The sequence below is a fragment of the Hemitrygon akajei genome, chromosome 12 (genome assembly GCF_048418815.1).
Source record: "Hemitrygon akajei chromosome 12, sHemAka1.3, whole genome shotgun sequence".
NCBI lineage: Eukaryota > Metazoa > Chordata > Chondrichthyes > Myliobatiformes > Dasyatidae > Hemitrygon > Hemitrygon akajei.
Genome location: NC_133135.1, coordinates 52,558,782 through 52,572,349, shown reverse-complemented (window position 1 = coordinate 52,572,349; position 13,568 = coordinate 52,558,782). Strand labels below are relative to the sequence as shown.

General features: G+C 42.9%; 1 protein-coding gene across 1 annotated transcript in view; it reads right to left on the bottom strand.

The window, feature by feature from the left end:
• Positions 1-13,568, bottom strand: part of dab1a (DAB adaptor protein 1a) — a 721,091-nt gene that overhangs the window by 33,042 nt on the left and 674,481 nt on the right. Inside the window, exons 18-22 of the mRNA XM_073062447.1 lie at positions 12,674-12,809; positions 10,352-10,493; positions 9,422-9,554; positions 928-1,125; positions 382-622 (exon numbers count right to left, since the gene is read on the bottom strand). Of these exons, the coding sequence (XP_072918548.1) occupies positions 382-622; positions 928-1,125; positions 9,422-9,554; positions 10,352-10,493; positions 12,674-12,809 (850 nt within the window). The remainder of the gene's footprint in view (positions 1-381; positions 623-927; positions 1,126-9,421; positions 9,555-10,351; positions 10,494-12,673; positions 12,810-13,568) is intronic.

Sequence of the window (13,568 nt, the reverse complement as noted above, 5' to 3'; positions counted from 1 at the left end):
TCGTATATGTACATGTGAGAATAATCTGGACTTAGATTTGGTGGTTTAAAGCTCAAGGCTCCAAAACATTACTCTAGACTGTCAATTGCTGGCCATAATGCAATGACAAAGCTACTGCACTGACTGTATGTTATATCCTTTGTATTTGTTCATCTGATCATATATCAGATATCAACGACAAGTGACAACAGTGAAGGGTGTAACAAAGTGGAGTCCTGTCAAACAGCAGGATGGCCAAAAGCAGAAGCTGCACTAACATTCTTGTGTCAATGTCCAGCAATTCAGATCACGATACATTTCCTATAGAGGCAAAAACGCTGTGGTGACATGGAATCAAAATTTAAGGGCAGTTCTATATTTTAGTGAACTAAAAATACCTACCATCTTCCTTCATTCGTTTTTCATTAACTGCCCAAATATATTCATATGTTCCACCAAGTATGCCTTCACTTATGTAATGAGTTCCATAGTCCTTAAAGATTTCCCTGTATTCTCCATAGTTGTAAACTGTTGGCAGCTGTTTAACTCTTTGAAAAAAATCATAATGGAGCATCAGGTCCCTGGGTTTTACCTTGAACTGAGCCACTTGGAGGGAGAAATGTGAATGATATAGGTGTGTTCTCTGAAAGTGAACAAGAACAATTGAAGAGCATGATTAGTGAAGTATTCTGTTACTCTACTTGATCAGTCTGTATATAATATATAATCTGATCTAAGGGAACAATGACAAGGGACTGCTGGCCATTCATTTCCTTAATGATATTCTTTAAATCCATTTTCAGATTACCATTATTCCCTTTGCTTGTCATTTTTCAACAATTTCCCATTTGTCAGTTAAAAGTAGCAAACAGCCCCAGCAAAACTGATGTCAGTGGGTAAAAGGCAGGACAACAGAATAGTTTAAATGATATATTGTCACATGCTTACTGTTCCAGAGTATTTGAGGACATTTTGCATCATTTTCTTGAAATTATTACTCTGAAAGCTAACTCCAAGTTCAAATTTTCTTGGAATTTTGATTTGCAAACTAAAATCCGTATGTTGTTTATTTTGTTCAAATCTGCTGGATGTAAAATTTTGGAAAGATGCATGTTCATTGAAGGACAGTTGTAATTTTCCTTCTGTCTGGAAAGAAAAGAGAAAACACTTGTGAAATGAGGCAGACTTGTGGAATCTCTATTATACAGCATGGACCTAGGCCTTTGTCCCATTGAACTTACACTGAGCAACATGCTAATCCTTCACTAGTGCTATTCCCAGCAGCTATTCACTACCTCATGTGAGACAATATACAGTGGCCAACCGTACATTTTTGGCATCCAGGGCAAGCCTATGTGTGATTATGTACAAACTCCATATAGATTAAACCAAAGTCATTGGAGTTCGGAGGAAGAAGCTGTGTCACGGGGCTGCCCCATGAACTTACTTGAAACAATTCACACACAAAAAAATACAGAAGCAGGTCATACTATGATCACAGAATGTAATTAATGACCTGAGTGATATTTAAATCAACTAAAAATACTTAGTTGTCAGTGACCTGGCAGATCCTGTGTAATGGCATCTTTCACATGATTCGTAAATATGATTCTAGAACTTGGGACAAGACCACAGCTGTTGGAATCTGGAGCAACAGGCAATCCGCTGGAGGAACTTAATGAATTGAGCAACATCCCAGGGAGCTCCTCTAGCATGAGAGGATACCTACTGTACTGAAAGGACAGGCAGGTAGGCAGCTGGTATGGGATGGCTCTGTTGGTAAAAACAAATGAAATAAAATCCTTACAAAGAGGTGACATACAATCAGATAATATGTACAGGTGTCCCCCCCTCTTTTACAAAGGTAGAGCATTCCTATGAAACCTTTCTTAAGCTGAAATGGTGTAAAGCGAAGAACCAGTAATTCATATGGGAAAAATTTTCGTAAAATCAAAAATCCACCTTGTAATGCGAATGCAGGTTACTAATGTAGGTACAAACAAGCTGGATGAACTCAGCAGGTCGGGCAGCCTCCGTTGAAACAAGCAGTCAACGTTTCAGGCAGAGACCCTTCGTCAGACTGAAGAAGGAGGGGGCAGGGGCCCTATAAAGAAGGTGGGGGGGAGGCTGGAAGGTGCCAGGTGAAAAACCAATCAGAGGAAAGATCAAGGGGTGGGGGAGGGGAAGCAGGGAGGGGATAGGCAGGAGAGGTGAGGGAGGAATGCAAGGGGAAAGCACTATGGGTAGTAGAAGAAGGCAGAATCATGAGAGAGGTGATAGGCAGCTAGAAGACGAGGCAGAGTGAAAGTGGGATGGGGGAAGGGAGAGGGAGGGAATTAATTGGAGTTGAATTAGTTGAAGTTGGAGAATTCGATGTTCATACCAAGGGGCTGGAGACTACCTAGACGGTATATGAGGTGTCGCACCTCCAACCGAAGTTTGGCCTCATCATGGCAGTAGAAGAGGCCATGTATGGACATATCCGAATGGGAATGTGAAGCAGAGTTGAAGTGGGTGGCAACCGGGAGATCCTGTCTGTTGTGGCAGACGGAGCGGAGATGCTCGATGAAGTGGTCCCTCAATCTGCGTTGGGTCTCGCTGATGTAGAGGAGGCCGCACCAGGAGCACTGGATGCAATAGATTACCCCAACAGACTCACAAGTGAAGTGTTGCCTCACCTGGAAGGACTGTTTGGGGCCCTGAATGGTGGTAAGAGAGGAGGTGTAGGGACAGGTGTAGTACTTATGCTTGCAGGGATAAGTACCAGGTGGGAGATCTGTGGGGAGGGACGTGTGTACCAGGCAGTCGCGGAGGGAACGATCCCTGCGAAAAGCAGAGGGGGTAGAGAGGGAAAGATGTGCTTTGTGGTGGGGTCCTGTTGAAGGTGGCGGAAGTTGCGGAGGATAATATGCTGGATCCGGAGGCTGGTGGGGTGGTAGGTGAGGACAAGGGGAACACGGTCCCTGGTGTGGTGACGGGAGGATGGGGTGAGGGCCGAAGTGCGGGAAATGGAGGAGATGTGGGTGAGGGCATCATTGATGATGGCAGAAGGGAAACCATGATTATTAAAGAAAGAGGACATTTGGGATGTCCTGGAATGGAAAGCCTCATTCTGGGAGCAGATGCGGTGGAGACGGAGGAACTGGGAATAAGGAATAGCATTTTTACATTTGGCAAGGTGGGAAGAGGTATAATCAAGGTGGGTATGAGAGTCAGTGGGTTTATAGAAGATGTCAGTGGACAGTTTGTCTCCAGAGATGGAGACCGAGAGATCGAGAAAGGGGAGAGAAGTGACCAAGATGGACCAAGTGAATTTGACGGCTGGGTGAAAATTAGCGGCAAAGTCGATGAAATTGATGAGCTCAGCATGGGTACAGGAAGCAGCACCAATGTAGTCATCAATGTAGCGAAGGAAAAGTTGGGGAGCAGTACCAGTATAGATTTGGAGCATAGACTGTTCCACATAACCCACAAAGAGGCAGGCATAGCTGGGGCCCATGCGAGTGCCCATAGCTACACCTTTGGACTGGAGAAAGTGGGAAGAGCCGAAAGAGAAGTTATTAAGTGTGAGTACCAGCTGCGCCAACCGGAGGAGTGTGGTGGTGTTGGAGAACTGGTGAGGTCTAGGGTCAAGAAAGTAGCGGAGGGCTTTGAGGCCTTCTTGATGGGGAATGGAAGTGTATAAGGATTGGATATCCATGGTGAAAATGAAGCGGTCGGGACTGGGGAACTGGAATTTAAATGAAGCGGTCGGAACTGGGGAACTGGAGTTTAAATGAAGCGGTTGGGACTGGTGAGTATGGTTTGTACCATACTCTGTTTGTACATGTTGATTTGACCACAGCATCTGCTTTGTGTTTACTAATGTGGGTCTTTTGTAAAAGCAAAGTGGCGTAAAGTGAATATTTGTAAAGCGGGGGACACCTGTAATCATTGTGGGTTGAGTTAAGAAAATGCAAGGTGAAAAAGACCCTGATTGGAGTTATACACAAGGCTCTGAATAGTAGCCAGGGTGTAGGATACAAATTACAATGATTGATTAAAAAAAGCCATGTAAAAAAGCAATATTACCATAGTCACAGAGGATTTCAATATGCGGGTAAATTGGGAAAGTCAGGTTGGAATGGATCCCGAAAGAGGGAATTTGTCCTCAGTAAGGACCATCCCCTTCAACCTTCAACTCTCTAAGGCACAGCTCTCTGTCCCCAGTGAGTGCCTCACCTTTGTCCCCCTTCGCCCACATCTCAGGGAGTTCTGCATGCGCCATGACGCTGAACTCTTCTTCCGTCGCCTCCGTCTTCAAGCCTAGTTCTTTGGCAAGGACTCTCCCACCCCTGCTGATGACCCCTTCTCCCATCTTCAACCCTCCTCCTCTTCATGGACACCCCGCTTTGGTCTTCTGCCCGCTTTGGATCTCTTTATTGCTAACTGCCGACGGGACATCAACTGTCTTGACTTCAGCACACCTTGTTCCAATTCCAACCTCACTTATTCCCAACGCTCTGCTCTCCCCTCCCTCCACACAAACCAAACTTTAAAACCAGCTGATAAGGGGGTCGCTGTTGTAGTTTGGTGTACTGACCTCTACCTTGCTGAGGCACAGCGACAACTCGCTGATACCTTCTCTTATTTACCTCTCGATCATGACCCCACTAAGGAGCACCAGGCTATTGTTTCCCACACCATCACCAACCTTATCAGCTCTGTGGATCTCCCATCCACTGCCACCAACTTCATAGTTCCCACACCCCACACTTCCCGTTTCTACCTCCTACCCAAGATCCACAAACCTGCCTGTCCAGGTAGACCCATTGTCTCAGCTTGCTCCTGCCCCACCGAACGCATTTCTGCATACCTCAGCACTGTTTTATCCCCCCTTGTTCAATCCCTTCCCATCTATGTTTGTGACACTTCTCAGGCTCTGAATTCTTTCAATGATTTTAAGTTCCCTGGCCCCCACCGCCTTATTTTCACCATGGACGTCCAGTCCCTATATACCTCAATCCCCCACCAGGAAGGTCTCAAAGCTCTCCGCTTCTTTTTGGATTCCAGACCTAACCAGTTCCCCTGTACCACCACTCTCCTCCGTCTAGCCGAATTAATCCTTACTCTTAACCATTTCTCCTTTGGCTCCTCCCACTTCCTCCAAACCAAGGGTGTAGACATGGGCACCCGTATGGGTCCCAGCTATGCCTGCCTTTTTGTTGGCTTTGTGGAACAGTCCATGTTCCAAGTCTATACGGTATCCGTCCACCACTTTTCCTTTGCTACGTCGACAACTGCATTGGCGCTGCTTCCTGCATGCATGCTGATCTTGTTGACTTCATTAACTTTACCTCCAACTTTCACCCTGCCCTCAAATTTACCTGGTCCATTTCCAACACCACCCTCCACTTTCTTGATATTTCTGTCTCTGTCTCTGGAGACAGCTTATCGACTGATGTCTACCATAAGCCTACAGAATCTCACAGCTACCTGGACTACTCCTCTTCCCACCCTGTCTCTTGCAAAAATGCCATCCCCTTCTCGCAATTCTTCCATCTCTGCCGCATCTGCTGTCAGGATGAGGCTTTTCATTCCAGGACGAAAGAGATGTCTTCTTTTTTAAACAAAGGAGCTTCCTTTCCTCCACCATCAACTCTGCTCTCAAACGCATCTCTCCTACTTCCCGCACATCTGCCTTCACCTCATCCGCCTGCCACCCCACTCGGGATTGGGTTCCCCTCATCCTCACCTACCACCCCACCAGCCTCCGGGTCCAACATATAATTCTCCGTAACTTTTGTCACATCCAATGGGATCCCACCACCAAGCACATCTTTCCCTCCCCCTACCCTCTGCTTTCCACAGGGATCGCTCCCTATGCGACACCCTTGTCCACTCGTCCCCCCCATCCCTTCCCACCGATCTCTCTCCTGGCACTTATCCTTGTAAGCAGGACAAGTGCTACACCTGCCCTTACACTTCCTCCCTCACCACCATTCAGGGCCCGAGACAGTCCTTCCAGGTGAGGGGACACTTCACCTGTGAGTCGGCTGGTGTGGTATACTGCGTCTGGTGCTCCCGGTGTGGCCTTTTATATATTGGTGAGACCCGACGCAGACTGGGAGACCGTTTCGCTGAACACCTATGCTCTGTCCGCCAGAGAAAGCAGGATCTCCCAGTGGCCACACATTTTAATTCCACGTCCCATTCCCATTCTGATGTGTCTATCCATGGCCTCCTCTACTGTCAATATGAAGCCACACTCAGGTTGGAAGAACAACACCTTATATTCCGTCGGGGTAGCCTTCAACCCGATGGCATGAACATTGATTTCTCTAACTTCCATTAATGTTCCTCCTCCCCTTCTTACCCCACCCCTTATCTATCTATCTATCTATTTATCACTTTTCCCCTTTTATTTCCCCCTCTCTCTTTTCTCTCTCTCTGTCCCTCTCACAGTCACTCCTTGCCTGTTCTCCATCTTCCTCTAGTGCTCCCCTCCCCCTTTCTTTCACCCCAGGCCTCCCATCCCATGATCCTCTCCCTTCTTCAGCTCTGTATCCCTTTTGCCAATCACCTTTCCAGCTCTTAGCTTCATCCCTCCCCCTCCTGTCTTCTCCTATCATTTCGGATCTCCCCCTCCCCCTCCCACCTTCAAATCTCTTACTATCTCTTATTTCAGTTAGTCCTGACAAAGGACTTCTTCCTATAGCTGCTGCCTGGCCTGCTGCATTCCACCAGCATTTTGTGTGTGTTAGTTGTAGAGCAACTTGTGTGAAAAACAATTCTGGATTGAGTGTTGTGCAATGAAGCAGGTTTGATTAGGGAGCCCTCAGGGACCAGTGATCATAATAAGATAGAATGCACCCTGCAGTATGAGTGAGAGAAGATAATGTCAGATGTATCCGTAGTACAGTGGAGTAAAGGGATTACAGAGGCACATGGGAGGAGCTGGCCAAGGTTGATTGGAAGGGGAGACTAGCAGGGATATCAGTGTAACTACAGTGGCTGGAGTTTCTGGGGACAATTCAGAATGCGCAACATAGATGCCACCCAAAGATGAATATCTATTCTAAAGGGATGATGAGACAACTGTGCCAGACAAGTGAAGTCAAAGATAGCATAAAAGTAAAGGAGAGGGCATATAACACAGTAAAAATTAGTGGGAAGGTATAGGATTGGGAATCTTAAAAAAATACTAGCCAACTAAAAATCCATTGGACTGCTGGAAAATAATGCCAGAGAGGTAATAATTGGGGACAAAGAAATGGTGGGCAAACTTAATAAATATTTTGCATCAGTCTTCACTGTAGAAGACACTAGCAGTATGCCAGAAATTCACAAGTATCAGGGGGAGCATGCGAGATCAGGTGCTATTATTGAAGAGAAGGTGCTTGGGAAGCTGAAAGGTCTGAAGTTAGGTAAGTTACCTGGACCAAATAGACCACACCCCAAGATACTGAAAGAGGTAGTCACAGAGATTGTGGAGGCATTAGTAGTGATCTTCCAAGAATCACTAGATTCTGGGATGGTTCCAGGTACATGAAAATAGCAAATATCAGTCCACTCTTTAAAAAGGGAGGGAGGAAGAAGAAACAGAATTATAAGCCAGTTAGCCCTACTTCAGTGGTTGGCAGGATATTGGAGTCTGTTATTAAGGATGAAGTTTTGAGGTATTTGGAGGCACATGATAAGATAGGCCAAAGTCATCATGGTTTTCTTGAGGGGAAATCTTGCCCAACAAATCTGTTGGAAATATTTGAGGAAACAACAAAGAGAATAGACAAAGGAGAGTCAATGGATCTTGTTTACATGGATTTTCAGAGGGCCTTTGACTTGAGGCTGCTAAACGAGTTCAGAGCCCGTGGTATTACAAAAAAGATACTAGCATGGGTAGAAGATTGGCTGACTGGCAGGAGACAAGGAGTGGGAATAAAGTGGGATTTTTCTGGCTGGCTGCCAGTGACTAGTGGTGTTGCTCAGGAGTCGGTGTTGGGACCACTTCTTTTCACGGTATATGTCAATGATCGGGATGACAGAATTGATGACTTTGTGCCCAAGTTTGCAGATGATGTGAACATAGGTGGAGGTGAAGATGGTGTTGAGGAAGCAGATATTCTGCAGCCAGATTGGAAGAATGAGTAAAGAAGTAGCAGATGGAATATAGAGCAAGGAAGTACATGGCAATGCACTTTGGTAGAAAGAATAAAGGTGTAGACTCTTTTCTAGATAGGGGAGAAAATTCAGAAAACAGAGGTGCAAAGGGACTTGCGAGTACTCATACAGGATTCCCTAAAGGTTAACTTGCAGGTTGAGATGGTGATAATGAAGGCAAATGCAATGTTAGCATTAATTTTCAGAGGACTAGAATATAAAAGCAAGGATGTAATGCTGAGGCTTTATAAGACATGGGGCACACCATTATTTGGAGTACTGTGAGCAGTTTTGGGCCTCTTAGCTAAGAATAGATGTGCTGGCATCAGAGAGGGTCCAAAGGAGATTCACGAGAATGATCCTGGGATTAAGAGGGTTAACATATGGGGAGCATTTTTGGCTGTGGTTTTATGTGCTCGAGTTTACAAGAATGAGAAAGGAGATAGAATGATAAAGAGCTGGGAAATTAATTGGTGAAAGAGATAAAAGGCTGGAGAAAGGGGAATCTGATAGGAGAGGACAGAAGACCATGGAAGAAAGGGAAGGGATAGTTGGAGTCAGCATAGCATCACATTTAAAATATGAACAAGTATAAAGAACAAAATCAAACAATAAAGGGTTAAACAGGTGGTAATGGTTTTAAAAATACCCAGAGGATGAAGGAAACAATATGTGAACGGTACTGAACCATAAATTCCCAAAAGTAAATGGGAATCATAAACTCCCAAGGATATTCATTAAAGTAGCTAATTAGATTCTGGCAGGGATTTTCAGAAATCATTAGAAATAGAACAAAAATTTAGGGAAAATTGAATTCAAAAGGTGCTATTAAAAGCTGCAGATGAACAAGCCTAGAATTTAAATAAGGTTAAGGTTGAGATGTTTAAAACATGTTGGGGGCATAAAAATTATATTATTAATATTGCAGAATATGTGTAGCCAGTGGGCCAAGTCTACTTAACTCTGTGGGTGTGTGTAGGGGGGGTGGTAGTGTGTGGTCACAATTATGATCACTTTATTGATGCTGTAGTTTCAGCCTTTTGGTTCTCAAATTCTGGTATTCCATTCAATTCTATCTGCCTCTCTGCCTCTCTCTTCCTCTAACATATTTCAATCCTTCCTCTTCACTGTTTTGATTACTTTTCAGGTATCTTACTCTGTTCTCCTAAATATCTTGAGATATTTAGCTACATTAAAAAAAATGTATGTCCAAGTTATTATTATTTGTTCTATTTGAACATAAAATTGGTTACAGAAATATGTAAATATATTCTGGACATTAAAGAAGTTTTGCAATATTTACCTCAGAGCTGTAGAATTCTAAGTTGTATGGTTTTCTGAATCTTATGTTGTTCACGTAATATGGCGCGCAGCTGCCTCCATAGTATCTGTTATCTAGAACAGTTCCCTCCAAACTCTCAGTTAAAATATTGTATCTGTAAATGTATAAACCTGATTAATTAGATGACAGATTACATTCACTCACTCACACCATGCTGAGCTTTCTCTTATTAAATTGATATTCTGTTCACAAGTTTTCTCAGTGCACCAAATTTATTGTCCAAGGCACTCTTCATCTTTTCTGCATCACCTACCAGTGTATTGGATCATGATTCACCTTACAGTGTCTGACGCTAACTCATTTAATCACAAAACTGTGAAATCTTACATCACCCTGCTAACGTTCATCATTTCTTCCTTAACCATATAGTACTGATGCTTGGCATTACCTAGCATTCATATTTTTGTTTATCTCCCCTCAGAATAGCATGAAGTGGGCTCAACCCATTGAAGGGTCATCCTTTGGGTACAATATTAAAACCAATGTCTAAAGAGGTTTGTGGATTGTATTGTGCAGAGATACAGCATGGAAACCACCAAACACCTATTTGCACAATATCTTACGTTCATTACATTCTTATTCTCTCCCAGCTTTCGTCAATGTCATCCAGACCTCAATGCTCATCAACACACTAGGGACAATTTACAGTAACCAATTAACATCTGGAAGAAACACCCCCAGTCACAGGGGAAACATGCAAACGCCACACAGAGAGCACCTGAGGTCAGAATTGAACTAATTTCTCTGGCACTTGAGCAACAGCTGTATAAACAGTGTCACATATTGAGCTAAGCAGCATAGGTGCTGAAAAAAATTAGAATCAGTTGTATGGCAATATATACCGTTACATTGGCATGCTTCTGGGATTTAGAGATCTTCTTAGAAACATACCCACTTGCGATATGTTGCACGGCCCAGTATTGTTCTGTCTCCCTGGAGCACGCATAGCTAAATCTCCGGCATCCTTTCTCGTCAGACTGATCTCCACAATCATCATCTCCATTACACCTGAGCCTACGAGGAATGCATCGACCTAAAAAACTCCACAGAATATGCATTTTAGTCCAAAGCCTCAAAAATAAGAGACTTTACCTTGGTTGTCAGCTCTATTTGGAGAGCTGTAAGATAGATGGCCAGTTACGATGTAGTGTGCAGAGCTTGCATTACTCTGGGGAGCATTCTAACTGGTTGCATCACTGTCCGGTATGGAGGGGCCACTGCACAGGATTGGAAAAAGCTGCAGAAAGTTGTAAACTTAGCTTCGTCATGGCACTAGCCTTCCCAGTGTTGAGGATTCCTTCAAAGGATGTTGCCCTAAAGTGATGACATCCATCATTACGGACCCCATCATGTAGGATATGCCCTCTTCTCACTGCTGCCATTAAGGAGGAGGTAAGGAGCCTGAAGACATATACAGGAACAGCTTCTTCCCCTCTGTCATCAGATTCTGAAAGGACAATGAACCCATGTCCTAACTCACTATTTTTGTTTCATATTTTGCTCTCCTTTTGCAAAACTTATCTAATTTAACTTTTTATATATACTTCTTATTGTAATTTATAGTTCTTTTATTATTATGTATTGCAACCTACTGCTGCTGCAAAACAACAGATTCCATGACATCCGTCAATGACACTAAATTTGATTCTGATTCTGAGCTTAATCCATCATCAGTTCCAGATTTCTGAGCTGAAGAATTGGATGCACTTCATCTCCCCTTCGGTTCATGCTAGCCATGGCTGGTGTACAAGAAACAACTCATTCTCTTGAATGGAGGTTTGCTAAAGGGTAGGCTCAACTCAAGGTTCCTTGTTTATTTCTTCTTATTTTGTTTTACATTTTGCTTTTTAGTTACTTTAAAAAGTGATGCATTTTAATTAGATGCTTATTTTTATTTATTCTTAAACATTTATAAAATTATATGAATTGATCTTAAATATAATTGACTATCAATAACATTTAAAACTAATGAGTACACCCCTGACATCAATGAACAAGGCCCATCTCACAGGTGCCACAACAGTTAAGATAAGCATGGGGATAAAGCACTACATTGAGAATGATTTACCATAATTTCAGCTGTATATATTTTTTAAATTTTTAAAAGATTGGTGAAGCATACAAGGAAGCAACACCACTGCAAGTATCCACTGTATATTTGCTTAAACTTCAGAAGATTTTATCAGTCCTCCTTTATTGAAAACCAAATTATTCAGATAAACTCTCTTGCAGGTTGGAGAAGGAAGGATGAGCATTATCAGTCCACTATTTTATTAAGTTAAGTTGAGACCTGGCTCTCTGCTTAAAAAGCATACATGGAAAACTCGGCAAAAGCATACACTGAAACTTTGGCAACCAAGATTTTTCTGCTACAGAATAAACTTCAACAAATCAAGTTAGCGCAATGTAGAAGCAATGTGTGGACTATTGTAACAAAATTTTATGTCCATTCACAAACACGCAAAGTGTTTTTCTAGGATCTCTCAATGTACCTATTCAATCGAAAGCATTTTCAGTAAAACTAGGCAAGTAATTTGGAATAAAACATTCTTGACTGTCCAAAGAATTGCCTATAACTGGAAAGAACATTAATGAGTTCAGTTGGAAACTTGCTTGCAGATTGTTGGTAAATATATGATTGGATCGCTGATACATTCTTGGGAAGGGGAGTTGACATGTCTGCTATGCCCTATATGCAACTTCAATCTTGCTTCTTAATATTTGAAGAATAACTAGCAATTGGAAATAAATATTACCTTGGAAATTTTATTCTGCTCACAACAAAATTCGATAAAAAAATGAAACACTACATTGGGTTTTAGAGAATAGATTTTCTTCAGATTTATGTCGACTGTAGCTGCTAGGCTGCCACTTCTTTTTTTCTTTTTTTTACTCAGCAATGCAGAAATCCATTTTTTTATAGGCAATTGTTTAGTCTTGGCATCTCCATATGTGATAAATAATTACAGATCACAATAAACTTCAGTAGACTAACTACTGTTCTGTTCTCATTGGCTGGCCCATTGTGGAGGAGAGGACAATAATACTTTAACTACAGACTGAAAACAGAAAAGTTATGGGAAAATTTTTATTCTGAATTCTGCTGGCATACAATAGGAACCTACTTCTTTTGTTAATAAACATCATAAATTTAAGTGAATTTCCAATGCTTCCAGAAAGGGAAAACAATATTTCACTGAAGACATTTGTTACCTGTTTCTGCACATACAAAGCCCTCACACAGGTTTATTGTTCGGCAGGGGCCTGTGCAGGCCTTCTCTTCCCTGTCCGCAGAGTCACATGATGCACCACCAAACTGAGAGGGCATCTCAAGTCTTGCATACCTGTACTTTATAAACGCAGAAGGGAAACATTGATGAAAGCAGATAAGTATCCAAACACACAACTAGTTAGAGATTGAAGACACAATATGTCAGTGAATAATTTAATTTTACTTTACTTTCTCTCTAAGCTGCATGGAAGCAACATCTGAACATGCATGACATATAAAGTGTTCGGCAATATCAGGTCTTGGCTGTGGTACTGGGCACTAACTGCACTGTTCTTTTAGAGACAGCATGAACCCAACTTCTTTCCCTGATCTACTGCCAGAGCAAGCTCTCCTAATGGTGAAGTCCATGTGCATTGGAACTACTTTACCTTGAGTGAGTTGGAGAGTGTGGAGGAAGGGTGGTGGGGAGAAGTCTCTGATGGCTAGTTGGGGCCAAAGCTGAGCCACACCCAGGTAGGCTGAGTGGGGGTTGGGCACACCAGGATGCCAGGGAACAAGAAGATGTTTTATCTCAGGAATGTTCTCTGTTGGCAGCGAAAGTAGGGTCAAGTTCCTGGAGTAGGGCAAGATCCTGCAGCAAGACGCAGGCATAGATGAGCGTTGGGTTTGCCATGAAAAGCTGCGAGAGTGGCATCAATAGGGAAATGAACATCAGTCACATGGTTTGTTCATGCCCAACAGCCTCCAAGCATAGTCAATGTGTCATACATCCAGAAGACTGTCATTTAATTTCCAGAATTATGCTGTACATACATAGGGATCTGATCATGTTTAGCTATTGGAATTTAGATTAAATTTTATCACATATCTCATGCC